The sequence below is a fragment of the Mercurialis annua genome, linkage group LG7 (genome assembly GCF_937616625.2).
Source record: "Mercurialis annua linkage group LG7, ddMerAnnu1.2, whole genome shotgun sequence".
In the NCBI taxonomy this organism is placed as follows: domain Eukaryota; kingdom Viridiplantae; phylum Streptophyta; class Magnoliopsida; order Malpighiales; family Euphorbiaceae; genus Mercurialis; species Mercurialis annua.
In genome coordinates, this window is record NC_065576.1 from 44,220,681 (window position 1) to 44,247,607 (window position 26,927).

The 26,927-nt window shown below is 28.6% G+C and overlaps 2 protein-coding genes and 1 long non-coding RNA gene across 16 annotated transcripts; 1 reads left to right on the forward strand and 2 right to left on the reverse strand.

The window, feature by feature from the left end:
- Nucleotides 1-5,179: 5,179 nt before the first annotated feature.
- On the reverse strand, nt 5,180-8,474 carry LOC126655508 (uncharacterized). Of its 14 annotated transcripts, XR_007633027.2 has the most exons (9): nt 7,799-8,465; nt 7,361-7,410; nt 7,206-7,280; nt 6,931-6,965; nt 6,636-6,743; nt 6,218-6,319; nt 5,880-6,012; nt 5,553-5,631; nt 5,180-5,468 (listed from the first exon to the last, which is right to left on the reverse strand). It is a non-coding gene; the product is annotated as an uncharacterized LOC126655508 (long non-coding RNA). The 14 variants fall into 14 exon arrangements; XR_008791103.1 differs by adding an exon at nt 7,490-7,542 and having other exon boundaries at nt 6,636-7,280; nt 7,799-8,473; XR_008791101.1 differs by having other exon boundaries at nt 6,636-7,280; nt 7,799-7,831; nt 7,930-8,472.
- A 796-nt stretch (nt 8,475-9,270) lies between these two features.
- On the forward strand, nt 9,271-11,911 carry LOC126655504 (cytochrome b561 and DOMON domain-containing protein At5g35735-like). Its single transcript, XM_050349720.2, has 3 exons — nt 9,271-10,005; nt 10,260-10,514; nt 11,417-11,911. The coding sequence occupies exons 1-3, from the start codon at nt 9,397-9,399 to the stop codon at nt 11,711-11,713; spliced, it is 1,161 nt and encodes a 386-aa protein (XP_050205677.1). The 5' UTR covers nt 9,271-9,396; the 3' UTR covers nt 11,714-11,911.
- Nucleotides 11,912-19,650: 7,739 nt separating this feature from the next.
- On the reverse strand, nt 19,651-24,071 carry LOC126655506 (putative MO25-like protein At5g47540). Its single transcript, XM_050349723.2, has 11 exons — nt 23,744-24,071; nt 22,608-22,769; nt 22,103-22,221; nt 21,800-21,874; nt 21,498-21,591; nt 21,332-21,391; nt 21,065-21,133; nt 20,885-20,983; nt 20,659-20,703; nt 20,475-20,577; nt 19,651-19,830 (listed from the first exon to the last, which is right to left on the reverse strand). The coding sequence occupies exons 1-11, from the start codon at nt 23,861-23,863 to the stop codon at nt 19,721-19,723; spliced, it is 1,056 nt and encodes a 351-aa protein (XP_050205680.1). The 5' UTR covers nt 23,864-24,071; the 3' UTR covers nt 19,651-19,720.
- Nucleotides 24,072-26,927: the final 2,856 nt, after the last annotated feature.

Sequence of the window (26,927 nt, forward strand, 5' to 3'; positions counted from 1 at the left end):
AACAAGAATTTTTTTTGTCAACGTTTGCTTAACTTTTTGTCCATCTCTAACATCTCGACGGTCCGGATTGACCACTCTTTTTCTTAGAATCACTATAAACACGACATCTTATATGAAAAAAGTTTGACATCAATCCGAGCTAGAGCGTAATCTAATCTTAAGGTAGATCAGCCACTGGCAGCGAATGAAGAGTACACATTTATTTTCGTGGTAGAAGGACCAAATGTTTATAAAATTAAAATTATAGATATTTAACATGAACAAATAAAAATATGGGGACTAAATATTAAAAATGGACTCAAATAAGTATTTTAAATAGCCCATCATTCTCGTTTCATACGAAACTCATCATTTTCTGCCGTAAGGAATATGAGGCATCTGAGTTTTTGCAGCTTCAAATGAAACGACAAAGGACATAGTACAACACGACAATTACATTTAAAATCAACACGGCAATACAATGCTTTCGTTTTCATACAATGAAAATGATTTGTATTCAAAGACCTTAAATTTATATGAGTATTGAGCTCAATAAATAAAATGAATATTAGTATTTTCTTTTCTAGATTAGGTTTTTAAGTCTTTTATTAACTTTTAATAAAAAGACTTATTTTAAATTATATGGTTAATTTTTAGGAATAATTACAATATATCAATCTCCTGAATTTAGATCAAAATCACTTCTTTCATCCACTATTTTGAAAAATATTGGTTGCTCGTTATATTTTAATTTTACGTAACTAAAAGTCTAAAATGCCTTTTATAAGCATTCAATAATTTACTATCTAAAGGTTAAACAGAATTGAAAAATTGTAATGTTTTAAAATGTAGGGTGAAAAAAGTAAAAATTAAATTCATGCATGAGTTAATAATAATTAATTTTTCATATTTTACATGGGTTAATCTGCATTATTTGAGATTTAAATCTGAATACTTCATTAAAATATTAAAATATTATGTGTATTTTAACAATTTATAGTTTTTTATGCTAAATTTTTAATATAAAAAGATTTAAATTTAGAGTTTATGTCATCAAAATTCTCTGACATTATATTTTTTTAATTTAATCATGTATTTTAAAAAGTGTTATATCTGAACAATAATTTTCATTTTTTTTTTCAAACGAATAGGTGGAATCATAATTTGCTGAGGTGATAGTCGAAAAATGGTTTCTACCTCATTAAATTCCACTATAGAATGAGTGACACCTTAATAACATACGACTACATGTATTGATTTTAAAAAAAATGTTCAAATGTAGCACTCTTTAAAAGACATGATTAAATTAAAAAATTATGTAAAATTTGTGAATTTTTATGACATTAATTCTTAAATTTAAAAATTTAAATATCATAAATCATCAATAAATTAAATTTAGTTTTGAATTGATTTATTTTTCTAATGAAAAACAGATATGGTTAGCTAAAGTAAATACACTTGTGGGTCAATATTACCATAAAAAATAACGGAAAGTTTTCCGTTTTCCATTTTCTTATTGAAAAGGATATATATTCTGCTTATGCTTTTGAACTCGTTTGAGTCAACACGTTATGTTTTTTGTTTCGCTTTTTTGTACTACAATACTCATATTTTCCATACGTGATTCAAGACTTGTACTACAGCCTTCTAATTTTTTTGTTAATTCGAACAGAAGAGGATATGGGTGTAAGCGAGTTGGGATACTCGTGAGCTACTCGAGATCGACTCGAAAAAAGTTTGAGATCGGCTCGAAATATTCGAGCCGAGCTCGAGCTCGAGTAGCTTCATCTCGAGCCGAGCTCGATCTCAAGCTCGAGTATCAAAAACTGAGGCTCGTGGAACTCGCGAGTCTCAACAGGTCTAAACGAGTTTGTTATAAAATAACAATAATAATTCTATTATCATTATAATAATTTTTTACACCTCTAAATTTAGGCATGCATTATAAAAATTGGTTAAATTGCACAACATAGAGTGAAAAATAATTGAAATACATCAAATTCGATTTTTTTAATTATTTTTTTTATATTTATTAAATTCAACTCGAGCTCGAGCTTCAAAATTTAAGCCCGTTCGAGTTCGAGCTCGAGTTTGAGCCTGTAAAACACGATCGAGCTCGAGTTCGAGTTTGGCCTAACTCGGACTCGGCTCGGCCCGTTTACACCTATTGAGGAGGAGTTAAATTGTGACATTAGCTTTGGAATAATATATGTTTACAATTAAATTACACCGGATAAAAGTATTTTTATTTAAGAAAGATATTAAAATTTGGAAATTTGTGTAACAGTCTACGGTGTATATATAGATAAGAATGTGTGATTATTTTTATTTGATAATTAAGACCTTTCTCATATATACCACTAATTACACCATTATTACTAATTAAGATTTAAAAATATCGATGGCATAAAGGCACACATGCAAGTTGCATTTTCCCTTATTTTTATAACAAATCTAATCTCTAAAATCCAATACTTTTTCTGTCTTTTAGAAAGGAAAAAAATTATTTAATGATGCTTTCACATTGTATTATTCTTATACATGTATAACCTTCTAGCAGGCACATAATCATCAGTCTAATAATTAAATTCCAACTATATGATAAAAATAAAATAAAATTCAACAGTCTAATAATCTAAAAAAAATATTAAAATTAATCTTAACAAAATGACCGGTCACAGGAAACCAGCAATGAAGTCGTACTAAGTTTATCATCAAAAGTTGAATACTTTTGATTGGTACGCAATTCCACTTTTTTGTGATTATTATTTGGTCAATATTAATATTTTAAATAACTAAGGAAATATTATATATATTCTTGAATGATTTAAAATAAATAAGAAAAATAATTTTTAGCAATTAATTTGTAATACAATTCAACTTAATTCGTTATAGATGTAACATCTATATGTAGAAAATATTATAATCTGATCTCTAAATTTTAGAATTAATATTTCAATCCTATTATAATAATAAAAAAAAGAAATCAAACTAAGAATTATATATATATATATATATATATATATAAATAAAGAGATTATTTTTCAAATATTTGTTTTGGGTAAACTATTTACACCATTTTGATCCATTTTTTCCTCTTATCCTACATTACCTAATAAGCTAACTTATTTATCAAAAATGCCCACTATATTATAAAAAAGCCTTATCTCATTTTAGGTTAAAACTTTTACATAACCACCTTATTCTCTCTCTCTTCTCTCTCTTTTTCTCTCTTCTTTTCTTCTTCTTTTTCATTTAATTTTCAGTTTATCATCTCCGATTACTTTTCCGTTCGTCTTTTCCCTTCGTCTTATCGGCCGCGCTTCCGTTCGTCTATTTCCGATGGATTTCTCGTCGTTTCCGGTCGTTTTTCCGTTGGTCTTTTCCGTTCGCGCTAGTCCGTTCGTCTTTTTCGTTCGCGCTATGGATTTCTCGACTCATTTTTAGATTTGTATAATTTTTTAGGTTTTTTTAATAATTTTAATATTTTGTAAATAAATTATTTTATATCTATAAATTTTTTTTAATAAAATTGTTCTATTAATCATATAATTATTTATTTTGTCTTCTCTTATTCATAGATTTGTTTATTGCTACTGATTTTGTAAAGAAAATATTGATTTATGGCGCATTTGTAATAATTTTATAATATCTTTACGTTTTAGTGTATTTTTAGTGTTTTAATGATGTATTTCTGCCGTTTTTAGTATATTTATGGTGCATTTACAGTGTTTATGGTGTATTTGCAGTGTCTATGGTGTATTTGCAGTGTTTTATGGTTAAACCACAAAAAACACTATAAAATGCCATAAATATACTACTTATACACTAATTGTACACTATATAAACACCATATATACACTACTGTTACACTATAAAAAAATAAAATAAAAAATTCCAGGAAAAAAATCTATAAAAAATAAAAATTAACAATATATATACACTAATCTTACACTATATAAAAAAACTGCCGGTTGGTTCGGTCGGTTCCGTTGACCGAATCGACAAAATTGAAAACCGAAAAATATATTTATGAAATTAAAAAAAAAGTATTTTTCGTAAATAAAAAAATTAGAAAAGAAAAGTCAAACTTGCAATGTAAAGTTGTAAATAAAATGCCAAAACATATATTTTGGGAAATTACCACTATATATCTCTTCAGGATATATATTATTGTGGTATTCATAAAAAAAAAATATTGGTGGTTCACTATTTTTTTTTCCACTTGTGGTTCACTATTTACAAACATAAGTGTTAATAATTTATCAAAAAAACATAAGTGTTAATAAAGTTGGTGAATTTTTGTTTTCAAAATGGGTAGGTGGTGATATATGCTGATCTTTTTAAAATTTGACTTTAAATAATTTCATACTTAAAGACTTTGTATTTGCATGTGGCGTGTGGGTTCATCTCTAATTTTTTTCATTTCTTCAAGTTTTTTAATTAAAAATAAATTTATGGTTAATCAATAACAATTAGTACACATTTGGTAATGAGTCTTTAATTAGTTTTGAAAATAAACCAACTTGTGAGAAAGTGACGTGTCCATGTGTGAACAAGAAGAGTAGTTGAACATAAACCAACAATAAGACACCCATACACTTCTAAATTTTACAATTACTTTACTTTTCGCCCATAACAAATTATGAAACTTCCTAACTTACTTGCCTGCTTTTTACCTTCCACAAAGATATCACTACCACATAAGTCACTTTCAGCAACACCGGAAAAGTGTTGCTGTATGTACAAAAACTGTTGTCTTAGGTCTATTGCAACGCTTTTCAATCGGCTACATTTGCGGCCGCTGCAATAGGTTTTGATAGCTATTGCAACAGTTTTTTTATACTATTGTAATGCAAATAAAAGCGTTGCAATTTATAACAAAAGCAACGGTTTCAAACATCTACTGTAACAGTTTTATAATGCATTTTAGGCAACATTTATTTTTTTAAGGCAACGATTTGTATATTACTTTAGGCAACATTTATTTTTATAAGGCAACAATTTGGATAGTACTTTAGGCAACACTTATATATACTGATGCAATGGTTTGGCTAAAACTTTAAATAACAGTTTATATAGAATACGCAACAGTTTATATTTAAAGAATAAGAATTAAAAGCGGAAACTAAAATTATACGCTAAATTTAGAAACAGAAAATATTCATTAAAATGTGATAACAGAGAATATTCACCAAAATTAGAAAACGGAAAATATTCATAAAATTCAAAATCGAAAAATATTCCATCCATCCATTACATTACAAACAGAAAATGTTCACCAAAATATTTATCAAAAAAACGATTATACTTCTAAATATTGAGCGCCTTTTCTGCTACGTAATCATTTTCTACAAATATCTTCCTGAAACCCTGCAAAACCACATACAATGATACTCAAAATATGCAAACATATACGTAATAAGATAAATGTGTATAAAGAACGAGTACTTAACTAGAGGATCTGTCGCTCAAAATTGAGCCAACGTCTGCAAATGAAAACAATATTATTAAATTTCAGCTCAATGCTTAATAAACTGCGCAACACTTTAACTAAACCGAAGGTGTCGTACCTCTTCCGGCGAGTTGAAGTACATGAATAGTGTATAGTTTAGGAAATTCGAGACCTTAGAGTTGTATATATCTGCATACCTGCAATTTTATGACACTGCAATTAGCACAATCCAACTAATCAAATATTCAATATTCTGTACAACCTATCATCAAATTATCTTCCAACTTGCCAACTATAATCACATGTATAATATATTTCCTCCTACATACATCCACTATGTTTTAGGCCATTGTAGAATCATCAAGAGATCGCATCAAATATTTAGTCAGCTTGTTATATAAGCAACTAGTGCCACAACAGTGCAAGTCCTCTGTCTAGGTTTTACCTCTTACTGAAAAGTTCTCCATCTCCTTCTAGCATCAGAGCAGCTTTTATTAATCCACTCTTTGCATGACAATCAAAAGCTTTTTCATGCTTTATGTGAGTTCTTGATCGTCCATGTTAGTTGCAGCAAGGATCTGAATGTTTAAACACAAACATGAGAACCAATATAATAACTTTCCTTTAACTCAGTTCAATTATGAGATTTACTACATATATGGACACACTTAAGCTTCTCGGTTGCTTTAGGCAGTCCAGCAATGAGAAATATGCGGGAGACATAAAAGAAAAGTAAAAATCCTAAACATGGTTAGAAGAGCTACTTAAAAATTAAAAACTCACTTGAGCAGGGCGCTCTTTAATTCTCCGTATCAGTTCATTGCCGCAGGAATATGAACTTTGGTTCCATTTTTACTAGCAAAAGCGCCACCGCCGACAGCAACTCTACGTAGCAGGACCACAGGTTTCCAATTTTACAAATCAACAAGACTAAGATGGAGATAAAAAGCACAGTTGTATTGTTAAAGCATATAAAACAGGTCGTAAGATTTCTAATATCCAATCACATTAGATTGAAGACAATAAATTATTCCAAAACTAACTTACATATATTTAATTAGATTACATTGATAATTAATGCAAATAGACTGACAACAAAAATTCATGAAGTGCTCAAGAGCTTGCAATGAAACATGTTAAATAATAAATAACAAAATCAAAACTTCAACAGACCACATACACTCTAAAGACGCTTTAATACCTTGTTTATGGTTTTCCAATACCTCTTCAAGAGCCTCATCCTTTGAAACTTCTATGGTTTTCAAAGCTTTAATTTCGACCTGAGAAGCTCCCGGTTCTCTTTGTTTATCTGATACAATCACAAAAAAATTAGTCATTGTGGTGTTTCTTAAAGTTGCTTCACTTCTGGTTTTTCAATCAGCTCAATTATATGTGTGTTCTTTCCAAATATTCATAAGATAATTATTGAGCAATTATGTGAAAGCACATAGGTTAATATCACATAACAAAAAGAAGGGAAGCATCACTGTCATTACCTTTCTTTCCATTTCCCAATAACCAAATCACGTACCTAAGAGAATCATTGCTGAATTAATACAATAACTCAAAAAATCCTTACAAACAAACTTTGATATATGCAAGGTACATAAACTTAGATATGTAGTCATAGATATATGCACAATTATAAAATGATATAATTGTGGCCCATTATTTAAACTCGATTAAGGATTAGGGGAAGATGAGGAAACATTTCCATCTCTGGACTTGGATGTTATAGGTTCATCTCGAATGAAGATTGTGGGATTCAGACCTTATTAGTTGTTTGAATTTTGGACATTTCTTCCCACATTTATTAGTGGCAGATCTTAAGCATTTCTTACGGAAACTACAAACAAAGATCGAACAAAATCAGTACTAAATTGATCAATATTCTTCCAAAAATAAAAAACAAAAATTCTAATTTACCTGGGTCCACAAGAAGTGGTGCTAGGTTCAAAGCAAATCTCCAAATAAGTCTACACAACATCAAAACTTCATTCAAAATAATAAAATTGTAACCTTAGTAAAAGTACAAGAGATCAAACAAACTCTTACTGCACAAAACAACTGTTCTTTAAGTTAGTGATATGTTATGCCAGTGTCCATTACTGCAAATTGCAAGTAAATCTCTCGATTACTTCAACTTATTAAGTGTTCTATAATTAACTAGCATTTAAACTGAAATTAATTATGTTTTTCAAGTTATAATCGTTGCAATTAGAGATCAAAATCGGATTTTAAGCTGACAAAACCTAAATACTTCAAATAATTAATTTTAGGGTTAACAAATCGCAACATAAACATAAAATCCAATGAACTCACAAATCAATTGTAATAAAAAAAATAATAAGACTAGATTCATACCTTGCGATAGAGTTCATGTAAAAATCAACGCATCTAAAACAAAACAAAAGGTAAATCCAGGTTAGAGAGTACAAAATTATTGCGAGTGAGAACAAGGATAATAGAAATAGAGACATCGGTGAGAGTTTTACTTGAGAGACAGAGATTTTTAGAGCGATTTGTTTGAGAAAATGAGAGACTTTTTGATTAAACCCTAGAAAAGATAGGGTTGCACAAGAGAGATGCAACAGAGAGTCGATAGAAAATTTTGATTATCTAATTTGGTAGGGTAACATCATCATTTTTGTACAGTAAAAGTTTTGGACTCTATCAGAGAATATGGATGAAGCTTAAGTTGTTTACTGATTGTAGATTTGTATTGGTTTGATTATTTTAGAGTCTGATTAAGTTATTTACTGATTTTAAATAGTTTATTGTTTATTAGGACTTATAATACAGTTGAAAATATAATTTAAAATGAGATAATAAAAAGCAACGGTTTAAAAGTGTTGCTAGATTTAGTCAAACTGTTGCATTTTGTTAGTGTAATGCAACAGTTTTCCATATTTGTTGTCTTATGTTGTAAATTTTTGAATTTTGTTAATTTCTTTGCAACGGTTTTTAACCGTAGCGTTTCTGTTGCCTTATATATACTATTGTAACAGTATTGAAAGTGTTGCTTCACTAGTGTTGCTGAATGTAACTTATGTGGTAGTGTATGAATATATATTTTTCCAATTAAAAACCTAAATATTTGGAAGAAATAAAAATTAAAAGCTAAATAGTTAAAATATGATTCGGATTTTTTATATCATTAATAATAGTTATATCCGGCAACAACAATTAGGAGTGTGTGTCAAACCAAACTAACAAATCAAATTAAAAATAGTTAGTTCGATTTACTTATTATAATTTTTTTTATTTTTTTGGCTTTGTTTAGTTTTAGTTTTGAAAAACTGAAAACTAAAACACCAAACTAAATATATAATATAACTTCCTTAAAAATAAAATTATTTTTATGTATTCAAATAGTTAAAATATATAACATATTAATTTAAATTTAAATTTTAGAATTTAATATCTCTTAACGTTTTTTTTTAAATTAAAAAAATTATTTTTATATTTTTGTTAAATCAAAAACCCAATCAGAAAAAATTATACATTTGTCTTTAATATTTTTATTATCAAACTAATCGATGCACACCCGTAAATACAAAAGTAAAAAATAAATGTACGAACTCTTTCCAATAAAATCGACAAGCTCAATATGTTTAAATCTTCAAAAGTTTTTATTTATCAATTTATATTAAAAATATAATAAACATATATCCTTAAAAAAAGTAGATTGAATATTAGTATTGTTACATACAAAATAGTTGAACCAATTAGAGGGCTGAACTAGTCAAAAAACCACAACTCTTCCAAGACTTTCTCCCCATTTTCCAAACCTCCTTCAATCCACATATAAATATACACCAACTCCTACATTTTCTTCATCAAACCAACTCTCACACCAACGCCAAATACCAAATCAAATCATCAAAACTCTCAGAATTCATCATCAATCCGGTTCAAAATCACTCCGGCCACGGCAAAACCATCAAATCCGGTTCAAAATCATGGGTAAATCTTCAAGAATTACCCTATTTTCATGCATTTTCTTGATATTCTTCCTCGTACAATCTTCAGCACAAGTATGCCGATCCTTATCCTTCTCCAGCAACCAAAATTTCGCAACATGTAACGATCTTCCGCATCTAAACGCGTATCTCTACTGGAATTACGACCCCTCAACCATGACGGCCGAAATCGCCTTCCGAAGAACGGGAACCACGACCAACAACTGGGTGGCTTGGGGTCTCAATCCGTCCGGTCCACAAATGCTTGGAACGCAAGCAATCTTAGCTTTCCATGACTCTGCCGGTAGACCCACGGCTTATCCAACCGCCATCAACTCACTTGCTCCGGCGATGCAGCGGGGGAATTTGAGCTTCGCAGTCTCGAATGTTAGAGCGGAGTATTCGAACAATGAGATGATTATTTTTGCGAGTCTGCAGCTTGATAATAGTTTGGTTTCTACTACGCAAGTTTGGCAAGTTGGTACTATGTCCGGAGCTAATTTCAATCAGCATGCTATGGATACCGCTAATAGAGCCTCTGTTGGGTCTATTAATTTCGCCACCGGGACCACCGTCGCCGGAAGCGCTCCGAGCAGCAGTAAAAAGAACGTAAGTTTCATTTTCTTGAAACTTTATTTGGAAACATGGGCTAATTTTAAAATACCGTTTCATTTAATTTTATATTGATTAGATTTTTTTAAATTTTGTTTTAATGGTCAAAGATATAAAAATAAATCCTTCAGTTTTTAAACATTACAAGAAAGACCTTTAAATTTTTAAAACGAGCACTACAACCCTTTTAGTTTATTTTTTAAACACTTAGCCCCTCATATTCTTAGTCATTTAAATTGAATATTTTGCAGGTTCATGGTGTGCTAAATGCAGTGAGCTGGGGAGTATTAATGCCAATGGGAGTGATGATGGCCAGATATTTAAAGGTGTTCAAGGTGGCAAATCCAGCGTGGTTTTATGCACACGTGGCATGCCAGTCATCAGCATATATTATTGGTGTTGCTGGATGGGGTACTGGTCTTAAACTCGGCAGTGACTCACCTGGTATTAAGTATAGCAAGCACAGAAACATTGGAATCACCCTATTTTGCTTTGCTACCCTTCAGGTAAATTTTTTTAAACTGTAAAAAAATTATTTTAAGATATTTATTGCTAGATTGTTTATATTTTTTTAGATTGTGACATTTTTTTTGTTTTTGGGATGCCTTAAAAGTCAAGTTGTTGTGTTTTAAACTTTTATCGAATTCTCCTTATATTTTTTTGACAATTGGCTCCTTTTTCTAGTCGTTCAAGTTCGGCTTCTAGAAGCCCTCGAACAACTTAGGAAAAGTCCCCACCCAACTATGTTCCAATTCTGTCAATTAGCCATCAATTTAGCAATAATTAGAAAACAAATTGAAGCAAGAAAGTATATATCACCCCTGCAATTTGGTACAAACTATAAAAATATGTTTAAGTTCATGTTTTGCGATAAAAAAACACGTAATCTATCAATTTTAGGTCAATTTAGTCTGTAATTTGAAGTTGGTTTTGGCGGTTAAAGTTGTAAACTGATCCAATATTAAAAAGCTCTGGGTTTATTGTCGTAAAACACAAACTTGGATATATTTGATATTTTATGCCAATTTAGAGGGGTTAATTGACCTTTGTCTGTTTACGAAATGCCAACTATTTTTCAAATCTAAGTGCTTAATATGAAAATCATATATTATATCTACAATGGAACCTGAAAATAGAATTTCAACTTTCAAATTGAAAAATATTTTACTAGTTAAGCTATGTCGATCCGATCATTTTATATACCAATAGGTAAACTCGTCGAATTAACAATATTTTTTGGTTCTATTAAATAAAATCAAATCATATTTTGTAACAATTTCTGAAAGATAATTTGAGTACCCAGTTATCTAACTAAAATCAGTATGCAATTCAAACATCTATGATGATTATAACTATAATATCTTTGACCATTGGTGTTCTAACTAAAAACAATTTGCAATTTATACAGCTATTTGCATTGCTATTGAGGCCAAAGCCAGATCACAAATACAGATTATACTGGAACATGTACCACCACGCAATCGGATACGCAACCATCAGTTTGAGCATCGTCAATGTCTACGAAGGACTCGACATATTGGACCCCGAAAAGAAATGGAAACGTATTTACACCGGCGTTATCATATTCTTGGGTGCCTTGGCAGTTGTTTTAGAGGCGATCACATGGTTCATCGTTATTAAACGAAAGAAAACCGCTGCCTCCGATAAACATACCAACGGAACTAATGGTTATAATGGCGTTTAGATTATGAATGATACTGTAATTTATCTTCTATACTTTAGCTACACATACCCGTCTTTGAGGTGGTGTTGATTCTTTTTTATTTTCGAGTATTTATACGGAGTTACTTATGTATTTTTTTGTAGAAATTAGTTGTTTTGTGGTGATTAGTAACATTGTAATATACGATAGATATTATATTGGATTGCTTTACATTTATTATCCCCATTCATCTTTTGTTTATTAGAGTTCTGTAGGTTTTTTGTTTTGTTAATGTATTTTAAAATATAAAATTGGAGTAAATTATTCAACATTTAGATAAAAATCAAAGGCGGGTAAAAATATAGAATTGGTGTTTAAGGAGACAACAATTTCTTATATAATAAACATTTTTTTTGCAATCTTTCAATAAGTACCCTACATGACTATACTTAATTAAATTTTTACTGTTGACCAAAAAAAAGTTGATGACATACTTTTTAAGTTCCCAAATTGCACAAATAATTTTATGATATTTACTATAAAAAGGAAGGAAGTGGTTACAAGAATCAAAATCTCCTACAAAATCTCAAAGTATAAATATATAGCAATTAATATTCAAGAATTTTTAATAATCTTTAATTATAGTAACTGATAATTTGAATTATATGCCATAAAGGGCAAAAGGAAAACCAAAAAAACAAAATGATTAAAAAAATGAAAACAACAAGCATTTGAAAAACAAAAAAAATCCAGTAAAATAAGAAATTCAAATATAATTCTCATATATAATGGCTATGATAAATACATGATTATTCAAATACATGATTCTTAAAAAACAAATAACAATTTTTTTAAACCAGCTGTAATCATTTTTTCAACAAAAAAAACGATTTGATTTTTTTTAAATAATAAAATTTTACTAATAGTTACCTAATGGTTAACTAATATGAAAATTAATAAATTTTTTATTTTATAAATGCAGGAATGACAACATTGAAAGTTCTGATTTGTTATGACGGAGTATGGAATGAAGATCTTTATATGGGCATTGGTTTTACTTTTCAGTTAACTAATAGTATACTACGAATCATTAAAAAATATCAATTTGTTCTTAATAACTTAACATTAGATTGGAAAATAAAGTTAATATGAAATTAACATGCAGCTAACTAATAGTATGCTATTACTCATTAAAAAAACATCAATTTGTTTCTAATAACTTAATATTTGGTTGAAAAATAAAAGTTAACTTGCTGTAATCCATTCTCATGTTATCTATAAATTTACAACTTCAAAAGTTTCTTTAGGTGGACATTGGGTTTACTTTCAGTTAACTAATAATATACTACTACTCATTAAAAAATATCATGTTAACCAACAAACAATTACAGATACATAAATAAAAAACATTACATCAGAAAATTAAAGCGCATCATTGGAGGACAGCAGACGGGGTACTTAAGGTTAACCATCATTGTATTCAAATATAAGATTATTGATGTATCATTAGTACACCATTGGTTAACCAAAAAAAATATTAAGCCATAAAATTACAAATCAAAAACTGATGTTGCTTTGCGGATTTGATCCCCGATTCTTATTTGTTCATCATGGCGGCATGAGGTATTCCATCTACACTTTTCTGGAAACGGAACAAAGTGGGAAAAAAAAGAAGCAAAGATGGCCGGTACGAATAAGGCGGCGCCGAGGCAGCGGCGGACTTGAGACAAAATAGTGGCTGACGGGTAGGGCTTGCGTCAGTGAAGGGCTGAGAGAGATGAAGAGACGAATGACATATCTTCGGATCGGACGACGTCAATCTCTTCATCTTTTCAGACGGCAGTAATTGCAGAGGGTTTCTTGATTTTGATTTTGATACTTCAAAGGTTTCTTGATTTTGCCATTGGGTTTGTTTTATAAAATGGAAAGATTTGGTTAATAGAGTAATGGAGAGAAATCTGGAAAAAATATATGGAAAATCTAAGATAAATGGAAACATACAAATCAATTATAAGAGGTTATCAATAATGAGAGGATCATGGGAGGTTACCATTTTTAATAGTTGTATTTTGCTAATTTAAAAAGTATATTTGTGTAAAGTAAAATCATTAAATTCAAATTAAAGAATTAGCAATAGTATAATTTAAAATGAACTGTTGCTCTAGTAAAATTCAAAATAAAATGGCCTAAGCCAGTAATCAAGATAATTTTCTCAATCAACTATGACATAAGGCTTGTAACTAGAAATGGATCTTAAAAACCCGTAAAATTGAGAAGATTTATGAGGAGTTAATTATGGGGAGACTTAGCAAATTATCTACATAGAAAAAATATGAGCATTTTTTAGTTATGTTTATTTCCGTGCACTATCATATATTAGCATGTTAACTCACAAAATGCTTCCTATACTAAAATTAAAAGATTAATTGCGTATAATCATCATTTATAAAGTTAAAAATTAATCATCTATTGTATCTCAAAATAGGTTTGAAATGAAAATTGGATATATATGTCATTTGCTAAGGTGGAAGTCATTTTTCAATTGTCATCTCAGTAAAATTACCCGGATTATGAACCGGTGTATATTGACACAAAAGAAAGTTAGTGTTTATATTTGAAATGTTTCAAAAATCATGATTAAATTGAGATAACGTGTATAACTAGTAAATTTATGTGACATTAATCCAAAAAACATGAAGATATATTTATTTTTTCGATCAAAGACATAAATATTTAAAATAAATTATGTAGAATTAAGTGGCTTTCGATTGATTCAATATTAATGTAATTAGTAATTACATCATGCACTATTAAATAAAGAATTCTAATTCTAATTAATGAATTGAGTTCATCTAAGAACTTTTTTCTTACAATATAAGTATAATTTAAATCTGTTACCTCCATGTGATTGAACTATGAGTTGGATGACATTTATTTTGAAGCTCGATTCCGGTATTTTTGCTCGATACAAGAAGAACAATACGTAAGATAGCGGATTGTCGTAATCCTTAGGCTTACCAATCGCTTTAAGAATCCGTCTCTTAACCTTGCAAAGGTCTCTTTTACGAATCTTTTGATCTATATTTTTATCCTGTAACTTAAACGAATAAAAAAATGTATTAAGAGATGTCAAATTATTAACTATTGGGACTGTAAAGTAACAAAACTGAAAGTTAAGGTACCATAGTCATTATCTTGCTGAAAGGATTATATTTCAGCGTCTCTAACGCAATAGACATGCAACTCATCACTAGAACACGAATACGATAAGAAACATCTTTTTTCCCCAGAGTCTAAACAAAAATAATGTCAAGTTAGTACAATAAGCACAAAACGTTTGAATGGTGCTAAATTTTTATCATATTTTTAAGAGTAAATTACTATAAGACCTTTTACATTTAACATAATTCACACTTTAATCTCTATTGTTTGAAAATTAATTATATGACGCCTCACTTTTGTTTCCGTCAACAGGTTAGTCCCTCCGTCCATTTTTGATGTTAGTCAACGAAGTCAAAGGACTTAGTGTTGTAGCATTGATACCGATTGTTGAATCTTTGATACCAATTGTCATGACCGGTTCTTGACCGGATTGGTATGCGCAGCGGAATCGAGACCATTCGGTAGGTATTTAATTATGGATTTAATCAACAAATAACAATATACCAAAATAATAAATAACACAAGAGATTTACGTGATTCTGCATTAAAGCGTACATCCACGGGCGAAAGATTCGAGCCATCCACTAATCATCAAAAGGAGTACAAAATTGGTGGAGAATCACCAAATAGATAACATCTCTAGTAAATATGCCAATAGAAGAAAAACCCACAAAGTATTTAACTCTCTACAAGAAATAACCCAAAATGTTAAGAATTAACTTATATTCCTCACATCACACACACCCCCTTTTTTCCCTTATTCACATCAATGGCTACATTGTGTGTTCTGTTTTTTGGTGTCTTCTAAAAGGTGAATAAGGTAGTGTATATATAGTGAATAAATAGTCTATATGACATTAAGAATATTAATCCTAATTGGATTTATACTTCCTAGTTAGCCAATGATAACAAAGTTATCCTTCTCCCAAACACTTCATTAATAGAGTCCTAATACAAATAGGAATTAGAATTCTAGGCATATTTCAACACTTAGTAATAAATTAACTTTCAAATACGAGGGACGAAATCGTTGACAAAAATAAAAATGAGGGACTAAATCGTTGACTAAAACAAAAATGGGGGACCATATAATTTCGTTGACTTTGTTGACTAACACCAAAAATGGATGGAAGGAATAAATCGTTGACAAAAACAAAAGTGAGTGATCACGGCGTTTGATTTTCAAATAAACATTAAAATATGAATTATGTCAAATATGAGGTGTCTTATAGTAATTTGCTCTATTTAATTTAACACTAGATCTATGATATAAATCGGCAATAATTGTTTCAGATCAAAATATATTGATCTGTCCATTGTTGATAGTATATTGTAAAAAGATATCATCATATAATAACTAACATAAAACGTCCTAGATGTATATTTTTAAAATATAGTCATTTAATCGCCATATCCTATCGGAAGGTGATGATCAGTGATGAAGCTAGGGCAGGATCTGGCCCTGCCTCATTTTTTCTCATTTTAAATAATTACCTTAAAAATAGTTAAGTATATTAATTTTTAGTGTACAATTTTTGTAGTTAAATATTTTATTTTTTAAAAATTAAATTGTGCATGTCCTATCTCAGATTAGAGTGTGTGACGATGTACCATTGAAGTTTGATTCTTGAATGCAGTTAAAATTTTAATAGCAAATTGGTGTGTATGACAAAGATTTGGCAGGTGAGCAAGTTATGGTAAGAGGAGTTTCTAAATACCGGTAATCTATTTCTTTTTGAGATGAATCGATCGGCCAAATTCACTGCCAATTATCGAACATATGCATCAAATAGGTCATTTTTTGAATTCTGCATCATTTGCAGAGGTTCCAGTCACGTACGTAAATTAATAACGACAAACAAATATATTAAAAAGACGGACTTACTTGACCGATCAATACTGCAATATTTTTTCTTAGTTCCACACAAATTTCTTCAAAATATCAAGCTTCAGATTCCTTCTTTAACCAATTCTTCACCTGTATCCTAATAACAAGAGATAAATAGAGCAATTTGTAAGGCTATGGTGTTTATTATTATGTTCATAAACATTTAAATTAATAAATAGAATTTACGGAAGCTCTTCATCGCATCGGAGAAGAGTTACGGCCTCATTTGCTATCACAAAATTCCACGATTTGCAAATGCTTTTGCATTGTATTAAAGAGTCGAGAGGTAATCACACGAGTATATCCAGGAGCAATTCGTGAGGAAGTATTGACATGTTTGGCTTTCGACCTAAAAAGTTTTACATTTTGGCTTTCATCATACAAACCCTAATTAATTGCTTTAATTATCTTAAGAAGATGCAGAATATATAATCAAATTTATAACATGTTTTAATTGCGTGAAGAAAGAGCATTCTAACTTAAACCAAATATTTTCCCTTCTGGGAAATATCGACTTAACAACTTCTTCTATTTTTTCTTAAGAAAATCAATTCATCAGTTTAGTTCGCTTAATTGTCAAACTAATAATCCTAAACTTCCATATGCCTTTTATTATACAAATTTTTAGTAGACCGAGTGTATTCCGTCATTCGTGAACTAAGACTACATATTATAACACGTTATTAAAATAGTGACACTATCGTAATATTACTATTCAAAAATGTGTAAAAAAGTAACAAGTAAAATTACGATATTGCCACTATTTTAGTAACGTGTCATAATGTGATAGGCTAGTTCACGGATGACGTGGTAAATTTAGTTTACCTAAAAAATTTCAATTATAGGATCAATTTTAAAATTTAACTATGAACTTTTGCGTATCTAATTTCAATCTCAAGTTTTGAATTTAACAAAGGCCAAACCCATATAGAGGTCCCTGTACTTTACACTTTTTTTTCCATAGGTCCTTATACTTCATTTTTGTATTATCTGGTCCCTCTATTTACCTATTTTTGATTTTCAGGTCCTTTGTGAGTTTTTTCCAGTCCCTCTACTTACAATTTTTGTTTCCTCAAGTCCCTCTACTTACAATTTTTGTTTCCTCCAGCCATACAAAAGGACCGAAAAAAACTCATAAAGGACCTGAAAATCAAAAATAGGTAAGTAGAGGGATCAAATAATACAAAAATGATGTATAAGGACTTATGGGAGAAAATGTGTAAAGTACAGGGACCTTTATATGGGTTAAGCCTTTAACAAAATTTGTACTAAACATCCATTATATTTTTACAAATAGCTCTTGTAAAATTTAAGTAAAAATTTGAACGAATTTTTTGTTATGATAAGATGGATCATTAATCATAAATAAATAATGACCACTCACTATTTTTAATATATATACTCTTTAAAGTATCAAACTTGTTAATTTAGAAAATTTTATAAAAAATTAAAAGTTTAATGAGCTCAGTATAATTTATTTTTAAAGAAGAGAGTGACTTCTGCTTTCATATATAGAAATTCAATCTATCGTCTATTTCATATTTTATTCATAAAAAGCCAAATTTTAAAATAAGTTTAATTAGTTTATCTCTTAGAAAGCAATATTATCCTTTTTCCAATATAAAAATCTATAAAAAAAATAAACTTAGAAAGAAACTAAGTTCATATTTAATATTTTGAAAAATAAAAAGTTTTAAATTGAAGAGTACATTAGATTAAAATAATTTAAAAATTATTCTGTACTTTTAAGATGCTTTCTATGTTATTAAAAATTCTCTTCACTACAAAGAGTAACGTTTGAGTTGCTTTTATACAGTTTAAAAACGCATTGTTTAGTTTTTACTCTTGATAAACAAACAAATAAAATTATTAAATAAATACGAATAACAAAACTTACATGAAAAAAATAGACAATCGCCATATATACGAATCAAGAATCAAAAATAGATAAAAACCTTTCAAAACTAAAGATGAAATCGTTTAAATGTTATATTAGATTTGTTATGATACATTTTAGGCATAAATGCGCCAAAAATCACCAACTTTCGCTTGTTTTTGGTATTTAACATAATTTTTTAATTTTGGAAAAAAAGTAAATGAACTTTCAAAATTTTGCAATTAAAGACACCGGCACAGTTTTGGGTGTAAAACGGCACCGGTTTGGATGTAAGATGACACTATTTTTAAAGGAAAACACACACGCCTTTAATTATAAAAAATTGAAAAGTTCATGTTAAATATTGTCAAACTTATAAAAAAATGTTAAATACCAAAAACAAGCGAAAGTTGGTGATTTTTGGCACATTTAAGCCTAAAAAGTATCATAACAAATCTAATATAACATTTAAACGATTTCATCTTTAGTTTTGAAAGGTTTTTATCTATTTTTAATTCTTGATTCGTATATATGTTGAAATTGATGTGACTCGTCAATAAATTTATCAACAGACAAAAAAAATGAAAATGAGTCGACTATTTATTTTATTTTAAGTAAATAATGCAATAAAAAAGAAATGACAACCGCCAACAGTAAAAATAGACCATTGACAACAGTCGAAATAAAAAACGAATAGAAAACTCTTGACTGTTAGAGTTTTCTAAAAGGAAGATGGAGAAAGATAAAATTAATAATTTTGTATCTAATCCATACAGTTTGTGACTTTGTGTTGATTAATCTAACGAGAAAAATAATAAAAAAAGAGAGAACATTATGTTAGATTTTCTAACACTTTATTGGATAGGTGCATGGAAATTTATGGACCGGAACTAGGTGAATCCTAATCCGAATATAGAACCATATGAGCGGTAAATATCCTCAACTAGTTATAATCATGCTGCATATTTCCATATCAAATCGAAGCAAATTGGCAATTTATATACCTGTAATAATACTTTTTTACAGTTTCTGATAAATATTATAGCAAAATACCAATATGTAAATAAAGACTAAATGCTATAGTATTTAAATGAAGAAAAAAAAAAGTTTATTACAGAAATATTTAAGGTTCAGATTCACAATCCTCTGAGTCTACACAAGACCGATCCCCAATTTCAAGGCTCGCAATTTCTTTCATTACTTGTACTTTGTCTGCTTGAAACTGGTCATCATCTGCATTCAAATCGTGCATCATATTTTATTTTGAAACAATTAATATTAAGCTTAATCACTCAAAACCTCCATCATTAACCCCTTTTATAAATATATCTTGACGTAAAAATTTCTCTAAATTTATCTTAATTTACTTTTTTATGTTTCAATTGTACCAAAACATTAAATTGACCTCTTTTCACTTATAAAAAAGTTTAAAATAATCTTTTATTTTTTATATTATTAATAATATTAGGGTCTAATTGAAATGTAGACTAAAAATGGAGGATTATTTTAAACATTTTTCAAGTGAAAAGAGGTCAATTTAATGTTTTAAGGTACAATTAAAACATAAAAGGGCGAATTAGGATAAAATTGGAGAAATTCCTACGTCGGGGTATATTTGTAAAAGGGAATAAAGATGGGGGGTTTTGAATGATTAGGCCTTATTATTATCTTTCTCATTTTAAATTGATTTTTTTTTTTGCATTTTAAACATTTTACTTCCAATCTTGTTATATAATACATAAACGTAAGGAGAAAAAAATATTTTCTGAAATCTATAGATAAAATAATAATTTTGACTTAATCTTAGGAATATATTAACTATATCTATTATTTTTTGCAACGAAATTCATGCGTATACCGGATAAAATTTTACCTACCTTTGTCTATGTTGAACTCGCCTAGAAATCGGAGAAGCTTGTCTCGATTCGTAACAAGAACACCGATAATCTCAGGTGGTTTACTTTGATTTGCAACAAATAACTATCAAAATCATAATTTGTAAGAAATTAAATTATGAAAGGAAAAATACAATGTTAAAAAAAAATGTATAATTTGTACTACCTTGAAGACATGAAAAGTTTCCAATTGTATGGTTTTCTTTGAATCCTGCAAATGGGGTAAAGAAAAATTAGAAACAATTTATTCGTCGTTCTCTAAACGCTAGTCATTGATTTTTATAATTATTTTTTATTTTTTCGACATTTTTTAGATTCCATCACTCATAACTAAATTTAAAATTCAATTTTGAGTTGAATAGATATTTCATTTTAAATGAAAGAGAGATTACCCTGAAAAGGTTCATTAGGATTCTCATATTATCCAATGAGCTAACATAGCGAATCATCACATTTGAATTTGAGCGTTCGAGTAATATATCACCCAATAACTGATACAAAATAAATAAAATATGATTTAGAATTAATTAATTCATGAAATTTAGCGGAAAATATATAAGTGATAATGATACCTTGACAGCGTGACGTCTGGTTATATAATTGGAAGATTGCAGCAACTGCGTATTGTATTCTTCAAAAAACTGATTCAGAATTAAAATTAAGTATGTCAATATTTTTTGATCGAAACACTACATGTTGCTTCGGACCATAAAAAAAATACAAATTTATGTGTTAAATTATTAAGATTAAAAGTTCATATTAAAATTATAAAATACGTTAAATTAAATGTTAAAAACGCGTGAAATTATGAAGAGCGGGAGTAAGATAAGAAAATTTACCCATTCATAATTTACAGAAAGAAATTCAGCTATGGTAGATTTATGCCTTGTCAAAAGTTCCTGATAAAAATAATAATCATGAGAAGAAATTAATTGTTTAGCAGCTTAAAATAATACAGAAACTTGAGAAACAAGAATTTTGATTATTTTTTTAAACCTACTTAACCTTAAAAGTTGCTTGGGCATCTGATGCTATATCAAAATTTGGTATCTGAATATGATTAAAAAAATTCTTCATATGCTCTGGTTCCAACACATACCTGAGGAATCAAAATTAAATTCATATTTTATCCATATTATTTTGGCAAAATAAATTTATTTATTCACAATTATAATCTTGACGGAACTAATTTTAAAAATAATTCTAATAACCCAGTCCTTCAATTTTTGAAATTACGATAATTATATCCGACAAGCAAATAAAAAAATTAAAGATTCTAATTTATAAAAGTAAATATAATTGCTTACCTAGCCACAGCTTGATGACGAATACACTCCCTTGAAATCGCACCATAAGTTAGAGCAATGTCACCATCTACATATCTATCAAAATTAACCTTAACTAGTAATTAGTTGAACAAATTAAATTTAGTAATTAAATTGAAACTAAATTAAAATTCAATGACTTCAAGAGTTTAATACTCAACATTAATAAAAAAAACAATAAAATAGTGCAGAAACTAGTAATCGATTCGAACCCGTAACTTATTAATAAATAAGTATCGGAAATATAAAAAAAATTAGCAACGGATTTGAGACGGATTATTTTACCCGGATAGCAAAATATCTACGAGATCCAAATTATTTTCCATGTAGTCAGGCGCAATTAGCTTCCCTTTAACACGTTGTCTTTGCAAATTTGCTATCACATGAGTTGCATTTTGACGTGCCTATTAAAATATTAGAAAACAAATTGGAGTGATTATTAAGTAAATCAATATCAAATGATTAAAAAAGGTCAAATATTTTTATAAATTTTTTATAAAAGTCCAAATCTTTCAATTTTTTCTATTTGTCTTGAAACGCATGATCTCGTTTCAATTATATCTAACTAAATAATTTTACTTATCCACATTAGCGCCACGTAGGCGCCACATGAGTAAAATTATATAGTTGGACATTATTGAAACGAAATTATACGTTTCAAGATAAATTGAATAAAATTAAAAAATCTGAATTTTTGTAAAATTTTCATAAAAAATTTAATCTATTTTGATCATTTGGCCTTAATTAAAATGTAAATGAATTTATGATTAAGATTGAAGTTTAGACAAACCCCTAATTCAAGTTTTGGGAGACAAATAATGAGAAGGCGAAATGTGTCATCTTTGAAGAACTCTTGGGCCAATTGTGAACAAGCTTCTAAATTTGGCTCAGTTTGACCATTTCCAAAAAGAACTGTCCTCATTTCCAAAATTGATTTGCTTAGTTCTGCCATCTGCTCCACAGTGTTCATCATCAATTATTGAATAAAATTATTTATTTTTTTCTTTAATTGGCAATTTTGTGAAAAATTGAATTTTGATTATTCTCTTTAAATAATTGATTAGTAACTCATTTATTGATGGTTATTATGGTTATTTATTAATTTAAATTGTATTGATATATAAAAAATATGATGTAAATAGTTATTCAACTAATTGAATTATTAAATGTAAAACATTTTTTCTAAAATATACTATCCGAAGTAAGGACAGACATTCGATTCTTTAAAACTGAATTAATCGATCAACTAATTTTCCAATTTGAACCGACGAAATATGAAACCCTAATCAAAACCGAGCCTACTGAAAAGTAATTGAAAACCAATCCGAACTGAAACTATTTTTCTATTATAGACCAGTTCGGTTAAAATTGACCAAGGTATAAAAAAATTTAAAATTTAAATGTTCGGTTATTCAGTACGTCGATTAATTTTAGTTTTCTAAAGTTAAATCCGAACTCAAAACGAATAAATAAAAAATTAAAATTGAAGTGAACTCAATTTTAACTGAACCTAACTAACGAAAAAATTATCGGTTTGGTCGGTTAAAATGATTAATAAGGCATTTTGCCCACACCTAACCAGAAGAAATTATAATATCATTCAAAATTTAATTTGTCTATTGATTGAAAAATTGCAGATGAAAAAGGAAATTTGAAAAGGAAAATGAAAATATGTTTTATACCTAGAAAAATCTTAGCATTTCAGGTATAATATGATCGTCCTGTAAATATTAACTAACGATATTGCAATATATATTGCTGAAATCTGAAATTTGCAAATTTTGTTCATATCCATTATGAGATATACATTTGAATTTGATCATCAAATTGAATTTAATCTTGTTTCTTCAATCCAATTCAATCTAACAATTCTACAAATATAAAAAAAAAATTAAAATTAAAAAAATAGAAGAGATAAAAATTAACCTTCTCGTCTCGTTTACGTTCACGAGTTTCTGTATTATTATCAAAAAACATGAGAAGCTCTCGTGTTTGCTGCAGAAGCTCAAGGGGAGTCCTTGGCTTAGATTTGAATAGCCCCTTCATCTTTTCAATTCTTCTCTTTTACATACAATTTAATATTTTTTTGCTGATTATGTACTCATATTTCTTGAATCTTGTTTGTGCATGAATTCGGGCTTAGTTAATTAGGAACAAAATTAGGGTTTTAGAAAAAGAGAGAAGAAAAAATCAAATTGAAGAATGATTGTTATATAAATATGCTACATTTTTGGGGTTTGAAACCCTTTTTGGATGACTACAGTTGTTTTGTTAATTTTAGAAGAGACCATAATCCCTTAAAACTCTAACAATAGCCATTCGTATCACTAACCACAAGACCCGTTAATTTATTCAAATAATTAAATAAAATAAAGTTAGAGAAATTTGGTCAATTTCTTATACTCTTAACAATTTTAGTATCACTTAAACTTGGCTTAATCATCAAAAAATGCCAAACCTATACGTTTTGTGTCAATTATAGCCAAATCTTTAAAAATCACCAGATTTAACCAAACCTTTTATGTTCTGTTTCTTTTTTAATCATTTTTGAATCGAACCGGTTTTTCTGACACCGTGTCGTCCACGTCACCGCCAACTAAGAAATTGGCTGGCATGGCAGCTGAAATATTTAAATAAGGTTTGGCTATAACTGATAAAAAAAATAGGTTTGGTATTTTTTGGGTGAATAAACCTAATTTTAAATTCAAGCCAATTTTTAAATTTAATAGTTAGTAAATTAATTATATCATTTATGAAATTTATATATATTTAAAAATAATTAATATTTCCTATTTAATACTAATTAAAATTAATTTTAATTTTTTATTAAATCTAATAAATTTATATTATAATATATTTTAATAAATATGTAATTAAAAAAATGAATTAATGTATTACTTAAAAATTAATGTTGAATTAAATTTAGTGAAAGGGTTTAATGTTCATGATAATTTTGAACTTGATTTATTATTTTTAATGTTGTTGAGATCTTGTTATGACTGGGTTTAGGTAATAAATAAAATAGTTATGTGTAAATTAAGGTAAGTTTTTGGCTATGCCGAGTAAAATGGCATATGCGTTTATGCTTATAAACATCATGATATATATTGATTACACTACAATGAGCTTCACTTTTTAAAGCAAAAAAATGAGAAAATAATTACACTCGTCCTTTAAATAAGCAGTCTATTCAGTGATTATTTTTATGTGTATGTGTGTATAGTTGAATTATGAACACTGTCGTATGTTTGTTGTGTATATTACTCTCAGATTGTTCGTCGGAAGACGAACAATTGGGTCTCAAACGGCGGCGATGTCAAAGAACTGATGACTGAAATTTTAAAAAAATAAATTTTAAGATGAATATGACATTTTTGTTTTTAATAGAAATTAAATTAATTATATATCGATCAAATATGCAAAAAAAAACTATTAAAATTATTTAAATTTAGTAAAAAAATAAATTTATTTTAATTAGCGTTAAATAAAAATATTATTTTTTAAATATATATGAATTTTATTATAATATAATTAATCATTTAATTATTTAACTTTAAAATTAGTTTTATTCACCAAAAAATACCAAACCTATGCATTTTGTGTCAATTATAGCCAAACTTTATTTAAATATTTCAGCTGCCATGTTAGCCAATTGCTTAGTTGGCGGTGACGTGGACGACACGGTGTCAGAAAATTCGGTTCGATTCAAAAATGGCTAAAAAAAACAGAACATATAAGGTTTGGCTAAATTTGGTGATTTTTAAAGGTTTGGCTATAATTGACACAAAACGTATAGATTTGGCATTTTTTGGTGATTAAACCCTTAAACTTCTATAAAAATAAAAGGTAAAATATATTTATCTATTCACAATTTTAATCTGTTTGTTAAATATATTATTATATTTGAAAAAAATATTTTAAATATTGTCAATTTTTTAATTTTTGTTAAATATATTTACAATCAGTACTTTATCGTTATCAATGGAAGACTACTCGTTGCAACAAATTATGGATGTCAAGACACCTAAGGATGTGACATTCTTGTTGGAGTATACTCTAATAAGAACAATTCCAAACTCCAATAACTCGAGAACGGGTTACTATCAGTATCACAATAAAAACCAACGGTGAGTCAATACTTCACCAAAATTAGATTTTTATGCTAAGATATTTCAAAGTTGGTTCCTGAAAATAAAATTGTGGAGACACGAATAAGGAGAATTATCATGCATGAGCTACGTCAAGAGTTCAATGCTAACTACAACTCGTGGATGGTCAAAAAAACCAACTTTAGATGAATTAAAAAATGTCTTAGCAAATCAAAGGAATTAGACAATCAAATGTCTAAGCGTTAATTAAAGAAGAGGGGAAAGACCTCTTTGGTAGTAAAAAGGTAGAAACCCACAAATTTTGAGATCAAAAAGAGAAGAAAAGCTAATGTAAGAAAATTGTCATAGACAAAAACAAAAAATGAGTTGGAAATAAAGGGGACTTCAACACAAACCAACAATGATCAAGTTGAAGAGAAATTTAAAGACGAAAAATAAAATTGATGCTTTATTTGCAAAAAAACGAGCCCATTATGCTCGAGATTGTTGGTATAAGAGAATAGAAGGGAATGTTGTGATGTCTACCCACTTACTAACCGGAAGTGAAGAAGAATGGGATTTTTAGCATCGTGCTATTGCGGAGATCATCATAAATGAGCATAATGAAACTGAGTACAAGGACAAACAAGCATTTGTCGTGGTGAGTGATAAATTTGTAAATTATAATGATGATTGGATTATTGATTCTGGATGCTCTAACCATATAACTGGAGATATAGAAAAATTTCTTAGCATGTCGGAGTATAAAGGAGAACTAGTTATTGTCACACAAAATAAACTCAGGGTTTCCTATCACTCATGTTGGCAAGACGATGTTGGTGCCACAATATAGCTCCAAACAAGGTGCCAATAGAAAATGTGTTTCATGTACCTGGAATTGAAAAAATTTAATGCTAGTGTTGCAACTCACATATTATGGAAACTACATGGTATTTAGGCCAAACAATATGATGGCGTCTTAAAATTTATAGCTACCAAGTGAGCCATTAATGGTAGGAATA